The sequence below is a fragment of the Penicillium atrosanguineum genome (genome assembly GCF_028827265.1).
Source record: "Penicillium atrosanguineum strain IBT 20685 chromosome Unknown utg000001l_segment0_segment0, whole genome shotgun sequence".
Lineage (NCBI taxonomy): Eukaryota > Fungi > Ascomycota > Eurotiomycetes > Eurotiales > Aspergillaceae > Penicillium > Penicillium atrosanguineum.
This window is the reverse complement of record NW_026623133.1, coordinates 3,014,136-3,035,309: the sequence shown is the minus strand read 5'-3', so window position 1 is coordinate 3,035,309 and position 21,174 is coordinate 3,014,136. Positions and strand designations below refer to the sequence as shown.

The following is a 21,174-nucleotide window of genomic DNA, read 5'->3' as shown; positions in this document are numbered from 1 at the left end:
ATTGATGAAATGATAGTAAAAACACAAAAAGAAAACGTTCCGTCACGCTAGAAACCCTCCTTCGGTTGCCGTCCAAGATCTAGCATTTTTCCTATGACTGGTTCGCGGGCTGCTGCTTCTCGTGCTCTCGGATTTGGCGACTCCAGCTATATTGTGAAAGGGCAAAAGTCAGTATGAAGATGTCTTCGTGGACGCATGTTGGGAAAGCACTAACTATCGGCTGGGGAAAAAGCGGCCCGGCTCGGGCATCTTGTCCCGGTACTCGCGGTCGGCACTGATGCTGAAGGCCACGGCTGCGACGCCAATGACAAAGGCGCCCATGATGGCAGTGTTGGCCTTCCAGTTGCCGGGCTGGGCGTACCAACCACCAGCGGGGGACCAGACTTCCTTGGGGTACCTGCGCAGCAAAATCTGTCAGTATGCACGGATGATGCGCTCTGAGAAACAAACATACGGGATCTTTCCACCTCCACCCATTGTGAATGAGATGCAATTGAAGGAGCTGTAGGGGAGACAAAGAGGGTAAGGCAGGAGCAGTTCTCGACGGGTTGAAGCCGAAGTGGCCGTCAATCGAAGGTCGAATGCCAAGCCACTAAGCCCGTAAAAGGACTAGCGTGAGCTCACACGACCTCTGAATCCCGTGACTGGCGACAATTTCTCTTTTCTCTCCCCGTAGATTGGCCGCACGTCTCCCGATTCTTTGCCCCCGTTGAGCGTGGTCTTTCTTCTTAATTATTTTCTTCCGTGTTTGCACAAATTATCGCCCAGATGAAGAGGCTGCAGCTCCAACGATGGAGCAGCACAGTCCTTTCGCCGCGGGCTCGGACTGGTAACTGTCTGCATCAACAACTCTACACTGCCAAATTGCGGTATCAATCGACCGCGTCCTCCATTCAGTCGGAGTCTGCTCCTTATGATGCAATCGATGTGCTTGAAGATCCGAAGTTGATGAGCCAAGTCCGACGTGTTCACAAACACAAGTCAGCACTCGCATATCCCTCTCCTCCGGTCGAAGCCGCGACCCGATCCGCAAAACTCGCAGCCCTTCACGCCCGACTCTACCTCCCTTCTCGGTTACCGCTCCAAACACTTGCGCGGACATTGGTCGATGCGAGCGCCGACGAGAATGCCGATTTCAACAACGAATCCTTGGCCACTCTCGGCCACGACCTCCTCACCTACTACACTACCGAGCACCTCCTCTGCAACTATCCTCGCCTCCCCTTGACAGTCATCTTCGCCGCCATGTACGCTTACGCTGGTCCGAAGACCCTCGCCGCGATGGCAAAAGAATGGGGTGTGGAGCACGCGGCTATGCCCGGTGGTGAAGTCGACCCCGGCTACCTGCAATTCCAAAGGGTCGAGCCTGGCACGGATGTGGAGGCCAATTCGGACCTCCAGTCAGCGCGGCCATATGCTGCGCAGAAGAACTGGAGGAAGACAGTCACCTCCAAGATCTTCTACGATGACGAGTTCGGTGACCAGATCAAAGGGGTCGTGTCAACAGGCTCCGGCTCCGGCTCTGGCGTTACTGCTGAGCTAGCCAGCGCCACTTTCGTCCGCGCCGTGATGGGCGCCATCTACCTCCACGCCGGCCGCCCGGCTGCCAAGCGATTCTTCGAGCAACACTTCCTTTCCCGGCATCTCAACATCTCCGAGCTGTTCAACTTCTCTCAGCCGGCCCGTGACCTCGCCCGGTTGTGCAATCGTGAGAACTTCGAGCCGCCCGTCGCCAAGATCATCAGCGAAACCGGCCGGAAGAGCAGACATCCCGTCTTCGTGGTTGGTATCTTCTCTGGTCAGGACAAGCTGGGTGAGGGCGCTGGCGCCAGCCTGCTTGAAGCTCGTGAGCGTGCGGCTCTCGCTGCACTGAAGGGATGGTATCTTTACAGCCCACTCAACGTGCGCGTCCCCAGCTCCATGGAGGAGGAGGGCGCCGCGCCGTGGAAGCCCGTCTACGTCGACCTGGGCGAGGTGATCGTCTAAACATCCCTCATTCAAGAGTGGTACCATTAACTTCATGTCTTTTTATTATTGGCTTTATTTCCTTTTTTTTTTCCGGGTGCTGTGTTTTCGCATGGGAAGCAGGCCAGTGGGAAAAAGAGTCATTTCTCCTGTCGTTTGCATGACTGGATACTGTACAGTATGGGAATTGTGATTCCTTCGATTCATCTGGTGTCTTCTTTCTGGATCTGTTTTTATTTTCCTTATTTTCCCCGTCATTGTTTCATTGTGTCTTGTTCTGGCTACACCCTTCTCCAGCTAGAAATCGGTCAAAAGGGTGGACGAGGCCTCAAGTCTCGGCACTGGTATATAGAGGTGCACCCGATCACATGTACTCCAAGAATCAAAACCATTCAAACTCAATCATCTGTCTAGCTATTGTGTAACCTGGTATCTACCTTCTATTCGGCGTTGAGTATCTCATCTTCCCAATTCCCTTTAGCCTTCTTCTCTTCAGCCCCGTCAAGATACTCACCATATTCCTCCCATAGCTTAGCAACCTCGGCCTCAAACAAACTCTTCCAGAATCCAACGCCAGAATCCCCTTCTCTCTCACCCACATACCCAACCCTCAAAAGCCGATCATTCAACATCCCAATCGCGCCTTTACCAACCCGTACATCCTCAATCCACGCTAAAAAATATGCCGTGTTCTGGTATCCAGCATCCCACTTCTCTGCCCTCTCCTCTGCCGACTGCGGCTTCTTCCAATGCGGAGGCTCCAATCCTGCCTTGAGGCGTACAAAGTCCGCGATGCCTTCAATCAGTCCTCCTGGGGGGTGGGGGATCTTAGCACCCTGGTCATTGATGGACTCAAGTGGTGAAGTGTGCTGGTAACAGTGCACAAGTTCGTGAGTGAGAACACCGACTAGCTCATGCAGTGGATTAGCCAGTGTCGTGCAGTGAAGAACGTATGGAAGGGAGAGGTGGATCTCCTTGTGATCATCATCGAGCTCGGTGCCTGTTGTATAGGCGACACCATCTATGTCGCGGAGGTGAAGGGTTACGGAGCGGGTCGGTGGTGTTGAAGGGCTGAAAGAGGGACGCTGGACTTTCTGGTTGCAAACACTATCTAAAGATGCGTGGAGTGGAGAGCTGTAGAGGTACTTGACGATATTATATAGGGCTGTGTCGAGTGTTGAAGCAATATCGGGGATGAGGGTGAGGAATGATGCTGTTGCAGGGTGGCGGAGTGTTTCAACATGGAGCCGCAGCTTCGGTTGAGGGATGTTGGCTGCAGAGCTGTTTGCTGCGTGTTTCTGGTCTTGTTCTTTGGTGTTTGAGCTCGAGAACTGCGGCTCGGCTGGCGCGTTAGGCCTAGGCATCGCGGATGGAGATGCGGCGGGGGTGGTCTCCATTTTGAAGTCAGTCATAATCTTTGATATAGAATTCCTGTTGCGAAGCCTTGGAGAGAGGCGAAGGACGTTAAACGTGTGGATATAGCAAGACGTAGGACTTGAGGACGTCGAGATCGACGGAAAGCGGAAAGTGGGGAGCTGTGCCCTGTGCCCGCTCCACTGCGCCTCTATCACACTATCTATCGTCAGTCTTAATTCGTTGCTTGTCCTAATTTCGGTATTGCTACCCATGGTCTTCAAAATTTATTGGCTCTTGTTACTAGTAACAAATCATCACGTTTTATGACTGAGAACACCCGAGATATAGTCCAAACTAGGAGCATGGGATGAAAGCTTTTATTGGACAACACTGTCATTTGATCTAATTTTCAGACAATCTGAAGGGCAGAATAAGGAACTGAACCATACAAAATAATGTCACCAAGACCTGGTAATATAGACAAAGGCCTAAACGAGGGCATAAGGACAAGGACACATTGAAACAACGGCTCTGTTGTCTGCCGCGGGAGTCATTATCCATCGTCTAGAAGAAAATATAAAGACTTCACACAGGCGAATGCTCGTGGCCTGTTACATATCGTAACATTCAAATCTTTCGAAGCTATCAACTGCATCATGTACAGTATCAATTGATCTAGATAATATCGAAGCTCCATTTCCTACTAATTATTCCACCTACCTCGATACTGATTTTAATTACAAATGGAAGGCAACGACTTGAGACTACGGAGGGAACTTGTTATCTTTCCTTCCCTTCTAGAGAAATTCATCACCAACACAAGCAATGATCTTCAATCTTTAGTTATAAAATTCCCGCAACAAATCGCTTTCACAGAGCTTGACGGGCCACTGATCGTCCGAAATTCACAGTCCACTACCGATCGCATCCTCTTACGTGAGGACGAGACCTTAAAGGCCCACCCAAGGCGGGATTTTCTTTGGCCAACAAGGTGCTTCTAGGTACCCAGATGCTCCCGCGATGAGATGCCGGTTAATATCAACGGCCGTATAAAGTGCATCCCAACCGATCCGGATGCTTGGCTTGCAATGGGTGAGACCCCTATGCATGATCTTCTTCGTTGTATACATGGCATGACGGCATGGGGCCCCGAAACCCATCGATAGCGGATAGGTTCAATCCTCAAAGGAGGGGATACCCTTACAATATGCTAAAGTGTGGAGTAGAGGACACTCGAAATACTCAGAACAAGTACCACGCGAGAAGAGATGTCGGAACTATTGAGTTATAGATCTAGTACGTCCCGATTTTGAGGGATGCTGTGACTTGCGCTGGAGAGCAATTAGTTGTTGCTAAGCCTCTGAAATAAGAGATGCAGCTGCAAAACGAAGGCGAGTGTTGAGTTATTGTTGTTTTATGAAGATGCGTACCAATGTCTCAGCACTTTTCTGTGAAGAATCAAGCTTGTGTGCCCCTGTAGATTATTATCTCGATCGGGCTGCAGGTGCGTGGCAACGCGGTTGATCGCCGACAAGGGGCCCGTTTGTCGGGAACAAGTTGAACGGTCAGGACGAAAGGAAGGCTTAATATCAATCATATGGCTGAGCCTGCATCGGTCTGGTCTACATTTGGATCAAATCGAGTAGGCGACACTACATCCAAAACAGGGACACAATACTTGGTCTTCCTATTGAAAGTAAATCCTTTTCATTAATTGATTGGCCCACTAACCTGCCGGGATATGCAGCAATGAGCCAATGAATATACTTTTTATCTTATGAGCATTTGGCAAGCATAAATTAGGCAGAAGACTTAAGTGCTGCTTAACCGAGTCAATTTTGGATGATAAGCAGTTGAAGGACGATTTCCGCACTCGGTGATAGACGGAGCTCCGTCGGGCTCGTTTACTCCAGAGTATAGCTGATAAAGAGGTGCTCAATCCTGGCCAATTATTTGGGATGATCTTACCTTACCTTGGAATTTGTGGATCCTACCTTCCAGATTGATACTAGCGAGATGCAGCGTAGCTATATAAACAAACGATCTCCATTTCACTCGAGCGGGGTTGTCCGATTTCCTTGATCGACCAGTTCTGCGGAAACCCAAGGTTCTAAGGTTGAAAACGGTGATGTATTCCAAGATCTCAATCCCAGTCGTGGCGGTGCTGGCGCAATGCGTCACAGCTCAATTCGTGCCCGCGCCGACCGACTTGATCACAAAGAAGGGATATGCAGATGTCAACGTGCGATACAAACAAGTGCCTCATGGGATTTGTGAGCTGGACCCCAATGTCAAAAGTTATTCCGGATATGCGGATGTTTCGGAGCATGAGCACATTTTCTGGTAGGTAACCGTCCTCAATGGCCAGGAATATGTGGGCTAACGAGCACAGGTGGTTCTTTGAGACCAGAAATGGAAACCCCAAAGATGTAAGTTAAACACTGTATTTTCAAATATTCCTAGAACTAACAGCAAACTAGGCACCACTGACTGTCTGGATCAACGGAGGACCAGGATCATCCTCGATGATCGGTTTGTTCCAAGAGCTAGGACCTTGTGGAGTTGATTCAAATGGCGATGTGTACAACAATCCACACGCATGGAATAACGCGAGCAATATGGTCAGAATCGCCATCAAGCAGCTATGAACCTAGGTTAACCTGAACCAGATCTTCATTGACCAACCTACTACGACTGGATTCTCATACACAATTCCGATCCCGGGTTACGAAGATGAAAATGGCGATATCATCCAATTGCCCGACGAAAAATGCCCCGACTACGCCCAGGCGTATGGAACCTGCGGCACATACTCCAAGCCAGATATTGCTCTAGTCCCCAATGCTACAGCAAGAGCAGCTCCAAACATGTGGAAGACCTTGCAAGGCTTCATGGGAGCTTTCCCACAATACTCCAGAAATGGCTTCAATTTCGCGACCGAGAGTTACGGAGGCCACTATGGCCCAGTGTTCAACGGTAAGAAAATCAAAGATCATAGATGAGAAGGCCATTAATGTTGGAGCAGAGTACTTTGAAGAGCAAAACGCTAAAAAGATCCCCGGCGCTACCAAGATCGAGCTTGAGAATGTCCTTATTGGCAACGGCTGGTTCGACCCCCTGATCCAATATCAAGCATACTACAACTTCTCCGTATGGCCCGGTAACACGTATGACTACGACCCGTACAACGCCTCAGTGAAGGCAGAATGGTACAACAACCTTTACGGCGAAGGGAACTGCGTTGATCGGACGCTAGAGTGCTACGCGACCGGCCGAAACGACATTTGCGCAGCGGCCGACAATTTCTGCGCCTCTACTGTCGAAAACATGTATGATACGTACTCGGGACGTGACGAGTACGATATGCGCGAGTTGACTCCCGATCCGTTCCCATATTCATTCTATGTGGATTACCTCAACAGCCCCAAGGTTCAAGCGGCCATTGGTGCTTATCAAAACTTCTCGGAGTCCTCTGGAACTGTTGGTACGAGCTTTGGGAGCACGGGTGATGATGATCGTGAATCTGGAACGATCCAGGCCGTGCAGAAGTTGTTGAAGGCTGGAGTACAGGTTGTGATGTACTTTGGTGATGCGTAAGTCTCCTTCCACTAATTTTTCAATCGCGCTAATTGACATCGCAGTGACTTCAACTGCAACTGGCTTGGTGGACAAGTCGTCGCCAAGGAAATCAACGCGCCGGGGTATGAGAAGGCAGGATTCGTCAACATCACCACTTCGGATGGCATCGTTCACGGCCAAGTCCGACAGAGCGACTTGTACAGTTTCGTGCGAATCTACGAATCCGGACACGAGGTACCTTTCTATCAGCCCTTGGCTGCATTGGAGATGTTCGAGAGAACACTTTCACGAAAGGATATTGCGACCGGAGAGAAGAAGATGAAACGACATGGCGGCTACCGGACCGAGGGACTTTTCACCAGCGACTACCGAGAGGGCAACAGTTCGATTGTTCTGAAGGTTCTTGGTACTGACGCTACTTATAACACAACCCTGAACGGACCTAATCCCTAGGTTAGAGTCACGCTGGACAGAGGAAGCAAGTGAAGACAGAACTAGGGCTAAAGCCTACTCTACCGCCATACTGGTTGTAAATCTTGTTCATCTCATCATATTCAACAACGTATACCAATGACTAGCCTATTCGTCGAGGTCATCGCTTGTGTAGGGAGTAGCAACTTCGATTAGTCTTTGAATCGCGACACGTATATTGGACCCGATAAGACATTTGTCTTTTCAAATTCCAATTTAGTTGACAGCGTGTTTGGAGCGTCTAAATGGCCCCGGTCGATCGATCGATGGATCGTGGAAATATAGATCTGCAGACACTCGGGCTCTGTCACATGACGCGAAGTTTTTTCTAGAAGATCGAATGGTAAAGAGACAATTCAAGGGAAGAGATGATTCAAGTGCAATCGACTTCTTGATGTTGCGTCATTCGGCTTTAAAGATTTTCCAATCCGAACTTCAATATACAGTTTGAGAGGCTGGTGTATCACACGGTTGCCCTTTGCGACGGATAAACAAAAGGAAAAGTCGGGCGGGGAACTTTGGAAGTTGGAAGTTGGAAGTAGGGAGTTTGGGAACAAGCTGCCCAACCATGGTTACCCCTCGATTTGAGTACAAGGAACTCATTGGAGCTTCGGAGCCTGGGATTATTCTATAGTTTGAGAGAGATAGTCCAGAAGACAGAATAGCCGTATTCCTTCGCAGTGAAGTGGTTCGTGCTTATCCGCGCTTATCGCCCCTTGGCCGCATCTCCGACCTTCCCTTGTCTTCGTCAATATCCCACATCACTCGCGCATCGCTCTGCACTCCGCTACTTTGAGTCTGTTTGGTACGTCTATCCGGATTCCCTGCGCCCCTACACGCGCTTTTGTTGTTGTTACACACCGGCCTTGACTGTCGGCGCGCGGCGGTCGCATCTTCAACACCGTGCTTCGGTGTTGACACTCCGCGCTTCCCTGCCCATTCGATCGCTTTGATCCCTCTGCCCAGTGATCTATCACATTCACGCGACTGACTCCTTCGTGCGACAGTGATCAACTCGTGAACCGATCTTCGATCTCCTGCTACCTGTCCATATTGCGATTCAACCACACGTCAACCGCCACGCCAAATTTGGCGGCGCTCCTATGATCTGCGCCTGACGCACGTTGTGATCTTTCCTTGCCGCTGTTCACGATGGAAGCAAAGGCTGCAGAGCTCCTCGCGGCCTTTAAAAACCCCAACATCTCCATTGATTCTCGAGTGAACCACCTTACCAGCATCAAGTCCGATATTAAACAAAAAAATGTCCCCGAGGGTGCCATTCCGATTCTTTTCGAGGCAATTCGACTCGCTATCACTTCTCAGCACTATTCCGTCTCTAGCGCTGGATTTTCCACACTCGGCCATTACTTGAAGCGGCTTTCGATCCAAGACCAACAGCAACATATTGCTAATGCGGCGCGGGGCTTCTACCCTCTGTTGATGGAGCGCCTCGGTGACCATAAAGAACGAATTCGAGCTCAATCCGCATCGATATTTACCGAACTATGGCCGGTCGCTGGCGAAGACGTGGAATACTATGTGCTGCAATGCGCCATGGTGGGCAAAAACCCCAGAGCCAAGGAAATGAGCATGCTTTGGCTATCTAATGTACGTCTAGTTCCTTTTCCGAGCTAATATGACTTCTGACGTTGGACCTTGCAGATGACAAAGAACCACGGCTTGTTGTTTCGTTCGCATGTACCGTCTCTGGTCGCATGTCTAGAGGACGCCGACAGTGCCGTTCGGGATACAGCGAGATTGGTTGTAGTGGAATTGTTCCGGTATGTAGAACATGTTTCATCCGCAAGAGCATCTCCGTGCTAATGCCCGTCGCTTTAGAAACGCATCCGCGAGAGCCAAATCTGATCTGCAGAAACAGCTGGCCGCGCGCAGTGTAAGGAAGTCAATTGCTAACGCCATCCTCTCCGGAATTGGACTCGGCGCAGACGAGCCTCAGACTTCCGCCCGCCCCCTTTCCCGGGCTGAACGTCCGATCTCAGTCATGTCCTCCCGTTCGCATGCCAAAGAACTCCCAGATGATGGTTCGTTTGTCGATCCCCCAGATATCCCAATGGACAATTCGTCTAACGACAATACAGAATTGGAATTTTCAAAAAGTAGGCCAGTCGCGAGAATTCACCACGACCGATCAGCTCAATCTGTTGAGCCACCTTCTAGACCTAAGACTCCGGCCGAAGCCCCTACCTCTCAAAGCCCATCTCAAGAAGATCGTGTTGAGCCGCTTCTTGTTTCCTCCCCCAGAGACATTGACGATCTCGTGCGAGATATGCTTCCTTGGTTCGATGGCAAGGAGTCAGAGGACAACTGGCTGAAGCGTGAGAAGAACGTCATTCTCTTCCGAAGACTCACGTGCGGTAATGCGCCTCATGATTTCTCTCAGAGCTATCTTGGTGCCACAAAAACACTCCTTGACGGAATTTTCAAGGTTGTCAGTTCCCTGCGAACGACTCTTTGCAGCAACGGCTGTCTCTTGGTTCAAGATATTGCCCAAGTCTGCGGACCCAAAGTCGACGGGATGGTTGAAATTATGATGCAAAACCTCATTAAACTGTGCTCATCTCTGAAAAAGATTGCCGCTCAGAATGGCAATGCAACGGTTGAGGCGGTCCTTGGCAACGCGACTTACTCCATCCGCATCATGCAACACGTCCACTGGGCCTGTCAGGACAAGAATGTACAGGTACGCCTGTTTGCTGCTGGATGGCTCCGGATGTTAATCATCCGACAAGCTCATCAAAAGAGTACCATTGAGCATGGTGGTGGTCTGGATCTCATTGAAAAATCAATTAAGAAGGGCCTAGGCGATGCCAATCCTGGTGCAAGGGAAGGTTTCCGTAGCACTTTTTGGACATTCTATGGCGTTTGGCCTTCTCAGGCTAATGCCATAATGGCTGATCTTGACGCGAAATCCCGGTCTCTACTGGAGAAAGACGCATCGAACCCGAATGGTACTAAAAAGCCCACCACTCCTGCAAAGGGTCCTGGTGGTCCTAGTGGCGCACGTTCGGCTCTCAGAGATGTCATTGCTGCTCGCAAAAAGGCTGCTATACCGTCCCGGCCAGAGTCTGCTCAATCGGCCTTTGACACGTTAGATCCTGCACCTAAGCCTGCGACGCGCAGTGTACCCACCGGCGCACCGCTTTCTTCGTTGTCATCGGCACCGATGCGACCTGGCGCGAAGCCTCGACGAGCCGAAATAAGTCGCCCTGCAACTGCCGATCCTTACGCATCCCGACCTGGATCTCGAGCCGGTCAAAGTACCAGCAAGCCAGCCAGCTCGCCAAGGTCTGTGAGGTCCAAGGCATCCACACCTTCTTCAAAAATGATTAGTGCTCCTCGTCTTCGGCCTCACGAAGCTGGACAGACTGGCACCACTCGCGGCAAGCCCAAGAAGCTTGATCTTTCAAAATCCAAGTCTCACGGCGATCTCCGTGCGGTCAGCCACTCGCGTAGCAATTCCGACGATAGCATTGCAAACCAACATGCCCACCACTTGGATCCACCGAGTGCACCTGAGGATCAGGACTCGCCAGCACTTGTTGTATTGGAAAGCCCTCCACTTGCCCCATCTCAGCCACCGTCGGTTCATCGTGTACAGCCCGAGGTTAGCCGTCAAGCCACGCCGGAACCTGAAGCGGAACCACAAACGCTGTCGCTTGAAGAGCCTCGTGCTGATACTCCCTCCCCACGCGCCGAGGTGTCGTATGCGGGATCGCCTTTGCGCCATTCAGTTCTGAGATCCGAACCTGAGCCAGTTGCCAGGAGTCAACCTGAGGAGATGGTTATATACGAAGACCCTGCTACACCTGTTGCTGCAGGGGCCGACGTACCAGAGGCTGAATCAGAGGAGCCCTCGACTCCCGAAGAATCACCTCGTCGGGCTGAAGAGCAAGAGTCATACGATGAGCCCATGTCCACGACTCCGGCCAGGTTGGAAACCCCGGCTAAAAATCCTGCTCTGGAACTGGCTCCCACACAAGGTACGATGGACGGTATGAATGAATCGTCCCCCCAATCCGTCCGCAGGTCTCCTCTTCGAGGAAGCCCCTCTCCATCGAGAAACTGGGCTCCCGCTACGCCTTCCGGCAGGGGCTCTGCTTCTCCGCATCGACCTGCTGCCGCGCCCGTATTTGAAGGGATAACCAATAACGAGAATGCCACAGCACAGTTGAACAAGCTTGCTACCCCACGATCTGTGACCAAGCCAGGTGCCTTGGAAGAGGTACCACTGAACGAGACAATCTCACAAACAAGGGGCCGGTCCGCTGAATCCCCGAGTCAGTCTACAACAAGCGAGGAGCCTGTACGCCGTCGAAAGTGGGCTGAGCGACATCGAAGCCCAAGCCCCCGATCTAAGGATCCTGGCAATGCGCAAGAGATGCTTGGGAAGGCTCTCAGCCGTATCGGCTCTAAGACGATCGATATCTCTGGGTACCGGAAGCTACAAGGGCTTTTCCAGTACCACGGCGAAGAGATCGTTACTCGAAACCAGGACTACTATGCAATGCTTGATGCTCTGCTGGGCGAATTGGAGTCGGCACCCACCAGCCGCAAAGATCACGATGTGAAGACTCAGATCCTGGCGACTATCCGCTCCATGCTCCTCCGTACTAGTGAGCTGTTCCACCGATACGACGTCCGTGCTATGGCGGCTGTCATTCGCGCGCGACGACACTACGAGTCGAGCTCACACTTTGTCACCTGCCTGGAAGAAGTGGCGGAACAACTGGCCTCTTTGGTCTCAACCACTACAGTCATCGACGGTGTCCTACGAGGTCTAGACATGGGCGAGGACTCTCACAGTGACGGGGCCTCCCGGTCGATCATCATGGGTCTCTCGATTATCTATCAGTCCCTTTCCCAAGGACCCGCCGAGATTTCCGACGACACCCTGGCGACCGTTGGAACAGTGGTCAGCCAGCAACTGGGCCATCCCCGGCCCGGAGTGCGCAAGCAGGCCACCGAGCTATGCACTCTGCTGAACCTCAAGTTCGGACTGGACCGAGTGCAGAAGGCGACTCCACCAGCTGGCGAGGGATCGCTCAACCTCCTCACGTATTTCATGGCCCGTCGGTCTCGGTAATCTCAGATCCGGTGATAGCTGTAAATAATTCTGTATCTTTTTCTGGCTCCTGTGCTTCTTTTACCTTAACCTTTTATTTCGATGTGAATTTTTTGTTCGGTGTGTTTTCGGAGGCAAAGGTGGTTTGTCATATAAAATAAAACAAGTTTCGATCACAAAGTTCTCTCGCTAAAGACACTCCGTAGTCGGTGGTCCGTAGTCCGTAGTCCAGAGCCCCCTTCGCACATGAGTACGTACTCCACCGCGCCGGAATTCACCGCGTACAGTAACATGCGATCGGCAGATCAGGGTCCAGTCAGGGGCGGGATCAGGGACGGGATCCCTGTCGGCTGCAACTGTGCCCCGCGCGTTGAGGAAAGCGTAACGCGGACCCCACAAGCGTGCAGTCGGGGTATTTTTTCATGTCTGGGGGTTTAGCTCAAATGGAACATTCTCTGGTGTCCTCTAGAACCCCCCATGGGCCCGTCTTCCTTACCATAGGAACAGTAGCAGATTTGAAGTCGGGGACGAAATAAAATTCAGCCACGCGTCAGTGTTATCGATCGATCAGATTAGATACACAATCAGATAAACCGAAATCCAGGACGAGAAAACCAAAAATTCACGGAAGCGGCTTAAGCGTACTCAAAAGGCGTATTTTCCCTGCAACCCAACCCCAGAACCTGTCCCAGAGCTACCATTAATAATGGCCAAATCCCCAAGTCAACCATACAGATCGGGTGCTCAGGCCCTTCCATGAGGATCGCAATTAAGACCTTCCCCATAGCGTATGCTACCAAATTTTATCAGATGAGCCAAGAACAGAAGCCGTTTTGAAACTTTCCATGCAGGGTCCACGGAGTCCCACTGTCGTGTATTTCATTGGGTGAAATTTCAAATAACCAAGGGCCATCTTTGAACCCCCAGCCAAACCATATGTATTTCTCGCGTAATGCCTGTGCTCATTCGAGGCAGAACTCTTTGTTGAGGCAGTGTCACTACAACTTGCGGTATGGATCGTCTAGTGGAGTCTTTCGCGTTCTCCCGTCATTTCACGTCGAGTTCCGAGAGAGAACATGGCGAAGATCATGCCGTTCTCCTCTTTTGGTCGTTCTTGGCTTCCGCAGGGTTTTCTTGTCCTTGTTAGCTTTCTTGGTACTCCGGTGCTGTATTGCCTTGCTCCACTTTCTTCAACCTTGTTCTCATGGCGTCAACCACGGATGGCTGCGGGTGTGGCTCTCTTTTTCTTTTCAAGGGCTTCGTCTTAGCCTCAGCCCACTTAGTTCTTTTTACATATTTTATGTCAAGTCTGAATGGAAGATATTCAGTTGTTCGAGCACATTTGGTGCAATAGGTTGGCCTGAGTGTGTTGGATTCTGAACGAGTCTCCACTGAAATTGGAGATTGGTCTGCTCTGGACTGATCTAAAGCTCTGGATATCGGTCAGAGCGCTGGGTCATGTCGGACCACGACGAGACAATTGTGTCTGAAAAGAAGAACCATGTGGTAGGTGATTTCAGACCTGCACCCGAAGTACAATAACGAATTCATCCAGACGAAGTATGTTGAGAAATGCATACCGACAAAAAGCGGCGTCCGCAAGTTCTTCGCCTATACCAGACTACTATTCTCCCTAGACTATACCCGCACCGATGTCTTCCTCATCTTAACCGGCCTATTCTTCTCCATAGCCGCCGGCATCCCCTTCCCACTCCTCGGCATCGTCTTTGGTGATCTGATCAACGATCTCAACTCGGCAACCTGTTCGACCAGCCCATCAGCCGGCAGCAATGTCGCTGACGGGGTGCGCCAAAAGGTGTTGTATGTCATCTATATCACCATCGCCAATTTCTGCTTCATCTATATCCACTGCAGCTGCTGGTGCTACATCAGTGAGCGCATTGCCCGGCGGTACCGACGACGATACTTCGAGAGTATTATCAGACAGGAGACGGGGTATATCGAGAGTCTTCCTGCTGGAGATGTTATCTCAAGGCTTGTCAGTGATATCGAGGTTTTGCAGTCCGGAACATCTGAGAAAGTTGGCATTGTGATTAGCACAATCTCGTACTTCGTTGCGTCGTATGTGGTTGCCTTTATTAAGGTTCCTCAAATCGCTGGCATGTTGGTTTCTGTTGTACCGTGTTACTTCGCTATGACTTATGTCGGTGGCCATTTCATTAAGAAATACGCAGGTCGAATCGCGGAGCATGTCAATGCGGCGACTTCGATTGCTTCGTCTAGCCTGTCGCATCTTCCGCTGGTGCATGCATTCAACTCGCACGAGCGTCTTGAGAAGCTGTTTTCTGATCACATTGCTGTATCCCGTATGGATGCGGTCAAGAAAGCGGGAACCCATGCTGCCCAGCTCGGGTTTCTTTACTTTGTTGCCTATAGCTCTAATGCCCTGGCTTTCTGGGAGGGGTCTAGGCTGATTGCCGATTCTGTGGAAGCAGGAGATGCCGAAACATCGGTTGGCGCAGTGTACACGGTGATCTTTGTCTTGATCGATGCATCCTTTATCCTCAGCCAGGTTGCTCCCTTCGTGCACGTCTTTGCCTCCGCAGCTGGCGCATCCGAACGTCTATTGTCAATTATCAATCGCGAGTCCAAAATTGACGGAACCGCAGAATATGGTGACAGCTCTGCTCCCTTCGACTCGGCGGATATCACATTCCGTAATGTGCACTTCACCTATCCCTCTCGACCGGACATACCCGTCTTGCAGGGTGTCAACTTCGCCATCCCAGCTCGGAAACACACCGCGATTGTTGGTCCCTCGGGTGGTGGAAAGTCGACCATTGTAGCTCTGCTTGAGCGTTTCTATGACCCCATGTCTGGAGAAATATGCGTCGGGGAGCAGGACTTCCGTGACTTGAACGTGCGGTACCTGCGTGGAAACATAGGGTTTGTGCAGCAAGAGCCGTCGCTATTGGATCGATCCATCCTGGAAAACATCGCATATGGCCTAGTGACGTCTGCAACCGAACGACACCAGGACTTAGCTCCATTTATTCAGAACTCGACTTTGGCCGAGGTGGCAGAAAAGATGCGCGAGGGCCTTATGGAGAAGAAAGTTTTGGAAGAATACGATCCCAAAATTGCTGAGATTATTGGGTTGGTTCGCCAAGCTGCTGCCAGCTCGAACGCCCTCATGTTCATTGAAGCTCTTCCACACGGTTTCGCGACCAGCGTCGGTTCCTCTGGGAATCAGCTGAGTGGTGGTCAAAAACAACGAATTGCACTCGCGCGAGCTTTGGTGCGTGAGCCTGCTGTTCTTATTCTCGACGAAGCTACGGCAGCTCTGGATTCGGCTAGCGAGAGATTGATTCAGGATGCGCTAGCTAAGGTCGCTGGTCGTGTCACTATGGTGTCAATTGCCCACCGTTTGGCTACTGCCAAGGATGCCCATAAGATTGTGGTCATTCAGAAGGGACGGGTAGTCGAAGAGGGTTCTCACTCCGGACTTGTCGCCAAGGGCGGATCATATGCCGGTATGGTGCGTCTCCAGAATCTGGGGAAACTCAGTCCGGCATTGAGCCCTGGCACCGAGGCTATCCGGGAAGTTCGGAATGGTATTCTGGGTCAAACAAGTGCCACTGGTACGAAAGATTGGCTCGACGTGAAAGGGTCTGACATTTCAGACGAGTTGCCGGCGACAGCAATCGAAGAGCTTGACCAAGATCCGATGGAGAAGCTACGAAAGAAACAGGAGAGGCAGGCAAAGAAGGAGAAGCGGAAAGCCAAGCGTTCACGTTGGTTTGTTACCAGGTTCGCCTTTTCCCTGATTCGTCCTAACATGGGCTACGTTTTCCTTGGGCTGGGCATGGCCGTCCTCATCGGTGGCAGCTACATTGCAGAAGCAGTGATTTTCGGTCACACCGTTGGCAGTCTAAGCCCCTGTAATGGAACAGAAGGTATTCGCCATGGTGGACATCTATATGGGCTCTTGTTCTTTATTATGGCCCTGATTGAGCTCTCGGCTAATGTGGTGGGCGGTTGTGCATTCGGCTGGGCCGCTGACAAGATCTTGTATCGGATCCGCGTGCTCTCCTTACGCTCTCTTCTGGGCCAGACTATTGAATGGCATGGCTTGGAAGACCGAACTCCTGGTACACTCATCACATACATCACTAGTGATGCGACTGCGCTTGGTAGCATTACAGGCACTACTATTGGTTTGCTCCTCGCCACAGCCGTGAATCTCATAGCTGGGCTAGTAGTCTCGCTGTCCATTGCATGGAAAATTACTGTAGTGTTGCTCCCAACAATCCCGGTCTTGTTGCTGGCAGGTATGATGAAGCTGCGAACCCAAGCCAACTTTGCAGAGCGACACCAGAAAGCATTTGCAAAGGCAACTGCTGTCACCGTCGAAGCTGTTGACAACATCCGAGCCGTGTCAGCTTTCTCATTGGAGAAGCAGTCTTATGCCGTGTATGAAAGAGCTCTCCAAGCGCCCTATCGTGAGACTCTCAAGTCAATAGCGTTCGGTAACGTCTTCCTCGCAACAGCATTTAGCATCAGCAATCTTGTATATGCCCTGGCCTACTGGTGGGGAACTCGGCAGATTGTGGCTGGGCTATATAGTCAGACTCAGTTCTTCATCGTGCTGCCCGCACTTTTGTTTAGTACCCAGTCCTGTGGCCAAATGTTTGCTCTCGCACCTGATATCTCGAAGGCGGGCGTGGCCGCAACCAATATTGCCGAGCTGCTCACCACCCGTTCGGCGGACGATGAACTGAACCCTGGCGCCTCAGGCAAAATCCTATCTGGTGACGTATATCTGCTGGACGAGAAAATCCTCGATCCAGAGATAGGGCATCATGAGCGGAGAGTTGATTACTCGGGAGGAATATCCGAAAAGATGAGTGGCATTGGCGCTGAGTTGCAGAATGTCCACTTCGAGTATCCGTCACGGCCAGGACAGCCCGTGCTGCGAGGCCTAAGCTTAAAGATACAACCTGGCCAGTTTTGTGCCTTGGTTGGACCGAGTGGTTCAGGCAAATCCACGACATTCGCGATGTTAGAGCGCTTTTACCGGCCGGAATCGGGCGCCGTCGTCATCGACGGGGTCAACGTCACGAGGCAGTTAGGCACCGGCTTCCGCGACGACATCGCCCTCGTCCCCCAAGAAAACGTTTTATTTGAAGGGACTGTTGCCTTTAACATTGGCCTCGGTGCTCGACCAGGCCACGAGCCGTCTCAAGAAGAGATCGAGGAGGCCTGTCGTATGGCCAACATCCACGAGGTGATTATGGCCCTTCCGAAAGGCTATCAAACACAGTGCAATCACGACGGCAAACAGTTCTCCGGCGGCCAACGACAGCGACTATCGATTGCACGAGCGCTTGTGCGCCGACCTCGCATGCTGTTGCTGGACGAATCCACCAGTGCCTTGGACGTTGAGTCTGAAAAGAAGATTCAAGATGCATTGGCAACCTTGTCCGGTCGGACCACCATCATCGCCATCGCGCATCGGCTTAACACCATTCACCGGGCTGACTGCATCTATCTGATCGAGGAGGGACGCTGTGTGGAGCGGGGTACGCACGAAGAACTTATCGAGCGCAGTGAGACGTATCGAACGAGTGTCATCCACCAGTCCTTGGAGACATAGTTTTTGTTTTTTGTATAAATTATTTTTTTTACATTAAATGATTGTCAAAAGGGCTAGAACGGTGTATGCAGGTCTATGTGAACAGTTGTATATAGCTGACTTGGCAGTGGCGTCGGGTCGATTACCGAATCGGATTGCAAAAGATAGCCGAGAACCGTTGAGCAATCCAGAAATAGTAAACGAGCCTTCAGCTGCCAACTTCAGTAATTTGAAGAATGTTCCCAAGGTTCCAGAAAGAGGCAAACAGGCGAGCCAGCGCCAAATTTGCCTCTTCGGTCCGGGATCCTCGGCAAACTTGCCACACCTATGTGTCGGCGGGCTTTTACCCGAACTTCCCCCACACGCCTGTGTCGGGGGGGGACAGTATAGACGGATCTGACGTCGCTTTTCCCCACGCTGCCCCTCCTGCTCCAGAGTCGGCCAAGTTGCCCCAGAGAAAAAGGTGGCTGCTCGGAAGATGGAAGAACGGATATTTAATGCATTTTGCTTGGATGAAATTAACAGAGTAAGCAAAGCAATCGGGGATCTGTCCGTGCTCGGCGAAAGTATAAAGAAGGATCAATTGTCCTAGAGAAAGCGCAGCTATTTCCACATGTTCCATTGAATTCAATATGGCGACAACATTGACGGGTGGAAACCCTCACATCATTCAACTCCCCTCGACGCCCGCGGCCTCCCCTCCAGAAGCTCGGGTTATTGCTCAGCAATGGCTCACAAGCCTCGAGAACCAGCTCGCGCGTCCCGACACATTGAGTCTTGCCAGTCTTTTCCACGCCGAATCATGGTGGCGCGATATGCTCGCGTTGGACTGGGACATGCGCACCGCGCACTCATCCACCGAGATCGAAGAGTTGCTGCGCAAACGTCAAACCCATACACAACTCCACAACCTCCGACTGCAAGACAAGGGCAAGTTCCAACCACGCTGGGAACAAGTTGTCGACGAGTTGAGCTGGGTATCAAGCATGTTCTTCTTTGAGACTGCTTGTGGAACGGGCTCTGGTATGCTGCGCCTGACGCAAGATCAGAGCGATGGGAAGTGGAAGGCGTACGCGGTTTATACATCGTTGCAGGAATTGAAAGGGTCCGAGGAGCCACTAGGACAGAGGCGGCCCGCGGGCACAACCGAATCCATGCCCGGTGGATTGGCTGGAGGGACATGGATCGAGAGGAGGGAGCGACAGAAGGAATTCTTGGATTCGGAGCCGACTGTTTTGGTCGTTGGAGCTGGTCAGGCTGGTCTAAATATGGGTGCTCGGTTGCAGAATATGAGTCTTTCGTGTTTGATTGTTGACAAGAATGAGCGCGTTGGTGATAACTGGCGAAACCGGTACCGGGTGAGTATCCTGCGCTTCTTTGCAGCTACTCGAGACTAATGATAACGTGCGCTTTTAGACTCTGGTAACCCATGACCCGGCGGAGTTTACGCATATGGCGTACCTGCCCTTCCCTCAAAATTGGCCTCAGTTCACTCCCAAGGACAAGCTTGGCGACTGGTTTGAGGCTTATGCTAGCATTATGGAATTGAACGTTTGGATGAAGACGTTTGTCACGTCTGCTGAGTACAATGATGCCACTGCTGAGTGGAATGTTACCGTGACTCGTGGCAATGGTGCCCAGCGTACTCTACGCCCTCGTCATGTCGTCTGGTGCACAGGACACTCGGGCGAGGCACGTGTCCCTCGATTCCCCGGACAGGATTCATTTCAGGGCACAGTCTACCACGGAAGCCAGCACCAAGATGCTTCCGAATCTGACGTCCGTGGAAAGAAGGTGATTGTTGTGGGAACTGGAAATAGTGGACACGACATCGCCCAGAACTACTACGAGAACGGTGCAGATGTGACCATGCTTCAGCGCAGCGGGACTTATGTCCTAACCGCCGACAAAGGCGTTTTCATGATGCATAAGGGAATGCATGAGGATGGCGGGTACGTCCTCAATTAAAACCAATGAAAAACTACGCGTTTGCTAACAGCCTCTAACAGCCCCCCGACCGAAGAATGCGACGTCGTCTCCGAGAGTCTCCCCTTCCCCGTCCAATTTGCACTCAGTGTACACATGACAAAGCGAATCGCAAACGTCGAGAAAGAAACCCTCGACGGCCTCCGCCGCGCAGGCTTCCAACTCGACTTTGGGCCCGACGGCGCGGGTATTGCTCGCGCATACTACACCGCCGGTGGTGGCTATTATATCGACGTCGGATGCAGCCAGCTCATTATCGACGGCAAGATCAAGGTAAAGCACAGCCCCAAGGGGATTGAAGGCTTTGGAGAGAGGGAGTTGCGTCTTGCGGATGGCAGTTCTCTCCCCGCGGATATTATCGTGCTGGCCACCGGCTACGACAACATGCGTACTACCGTGCGGAAGGTGCTGGGTGATAAGGTTGCTGATCGATGCGCGGACGTGTGGGATCTGGACCATGAAGGTGAGCTGCGTTCTATGTGGCGGCCCAGTGGTCACCCAGGCTTCTGGTTCTTTGGCGGAAATTTGGCACTTTGCCGTATTTACTCGAAGTTCTTGGCCTTACAGATCAAGGCTATTGAGTCTGATCTATCTCCTGGAGATAGACTGCAGCAGAGAGCCACTAAGATTTGAGGAAGCTCATAGAGAGGTGATTGTTAGACTAGATAAACGAGTAATGGAAACATGCTTCATGTCGTCCCAGATGCCCCGTAGTGACACTTCCCCCGGAATTGTTGTCAGTCACAGCCCAAGCGTAGGTCGTGAACTAATAGCCGCTACCCTGAATTCATCGGGCGTGTTGAAGTCTGACAAGCGAGTGTGGTAACGTACATCGGCTCATCTGCCAAGGCGACGCGGTATGAGACAAGATCCACTGGCGCATCGTCCAGACGGCTTCGGGGTCATTCTGATACTTAGGGATGTCTGGATGGCTCATCTTGTCTTGGCTGACCTTGTCTGATCAAGAGCTTAGGAATCATATGTCAAGATAGTAGTGCACGATGATATTTCCTCAAGATAGATAAACTTCCTGGATGGGGAGGGAGATGTCCATAGTTCGGATGAATATCGGCGCTATGTTATTCCGACCACCGGGGATACCGGCGATAGGCGGGCGAATGCTCTGATTGGCCAGATC

General features: G+C 51.5%; 7 protein-coding genes across 7 annotated transcripts; 5 read left to right on the top strand and 2 right to left on the bottom strand.

Annotated features, from left to right (window-relative positions):
• Positions 1-91: 91 nt before the first annotated feature.
• On the bottom strand, positions 92-477 carry N7443_001175 (uncharacterized protein; the record flags this gene model as incomplete). The annotated part of the gene is made up of 3 exons (XM_056881231.1): positions 92-146; positions 215-397; positions 455-477. The coding sequence occupies 3 exons, from the start codon at positions 475-477 to the stop codon at positions 92-94; spliced, it is 261 nt and encodes an 86-aa protein (XP_056746469.1).
• A 291-nt stretch (positions 478-768) lies between these two features.
• N7443_001174 (mitochondrial 54S ribosomal protein mL44) lies at positions 769-1,986 on the top strand (the record flags this gene model as incomplete). Its single annotated transcript, XM_056881230.1, has 1 exon — positions 769-1,986. The coding sequence occupies one exon, from the start codon at positions 769-771 to the stop codon at positions 1,984-1,986; it is 1,218 nt and encodes a 405-aa protein (XP_056746468.1).
• Positions 1,987-2,405: 419 nt separating this feature from the next.
• On the bottom strand, positions 2,406-3,362 carry N7443_001173 (basic secretory family protein; the record flags this gene model as incomplete). Its single annotated transcript, XM_056881229.1, has 1 exon — positions 2,406-3,362. One exon carries the CDS (start codon positions 3,360-3,362, stop codon positions 2,406-2,408), a length of 957 nt encoding a protein of 318 aa, XP_056746467.1.
• A 2,087-nt stretch (positions 3,363-5,449) lies between these two features.
• Positions 5,450-7,353, top strand: N7443_001172 (Aldo/keto reductase; the record flags this gene model as incomplete). The annotated part of the gene is made up of 6 exons (XM_056881228.1): positions 5,450-5,664; positions 5,714-5,750; positions 5,802-5,942; positions 5,991-6,297; positions 6,347-6,914; positions 6,963-7,353. 6 exons carry the CDS (start codon positions 5,450-5,452, stop codon positions 7,351-7,353), a joined length of 1,659 nt encoding a protein of 552 aa, XP_056746466.1.
• A 1,170-nt stretch (positions 7,354-8,523) lies between these two features.
• On the top strand, positions 8,524-12,475 carry N7443_001171 (uncharacterized protein; the record flags this gene model as incomplete). The annotated part of the gene is made up of 3 exons (XM_056881227.1): positions 8,524-8,979; positions 9,034-9,152; positions 9,211-12,475. 3 exons carry the CDS (start codon positions 8,524-8,526, stop codon positions 12,473-12,475), a joined length of 3,840 nt encoding a protein of 1,279 aa, XP_056746465.1.
• Positions 12,476-13,912: 1,437 nt separating this feature from the next.
• N7443_001170 (ABC transporter ATP-binding protein) lies at positions 13,913-18,071 on the top strand (the record flags this gene model as incomplete). The annotated part of the gene is made up of 2 exons (XM_056881226.1): positions 13,913-13,960; positions 14,016-18,071. The coding sequence occupies 2 exons, from the start codon at positions 13,913-13,915 to the stop codon at positions 18,069-18,071; spliced, it is 4,104 nt and encodes a 1,367-aa protein (XP_056746464.1).
• A 611-nt stretch (positions 18,072-18,682) lies between these two features.
• On the top strand, positions 18,683-20,669 carry N7443_001169 (putative flavin-binding monooxygenase; the record flags this gene model as incomplete). The annotated part of the gene is made up of 3 exons (XM_056881225.1): positions 18,683-19,408; positions 19,467-20,002; positions 20,060-20,669. The coding sequence occupies 3 exons, from the start codon at positions 18,683-18,685 to the stop codon at positions 20,667-20,669; spliced, it is 1,872 nt and encodes a 623-aa protein (XP_056746463.1).
• Positions 20,670-21,174: the final 505 nt, after the last annotated feature.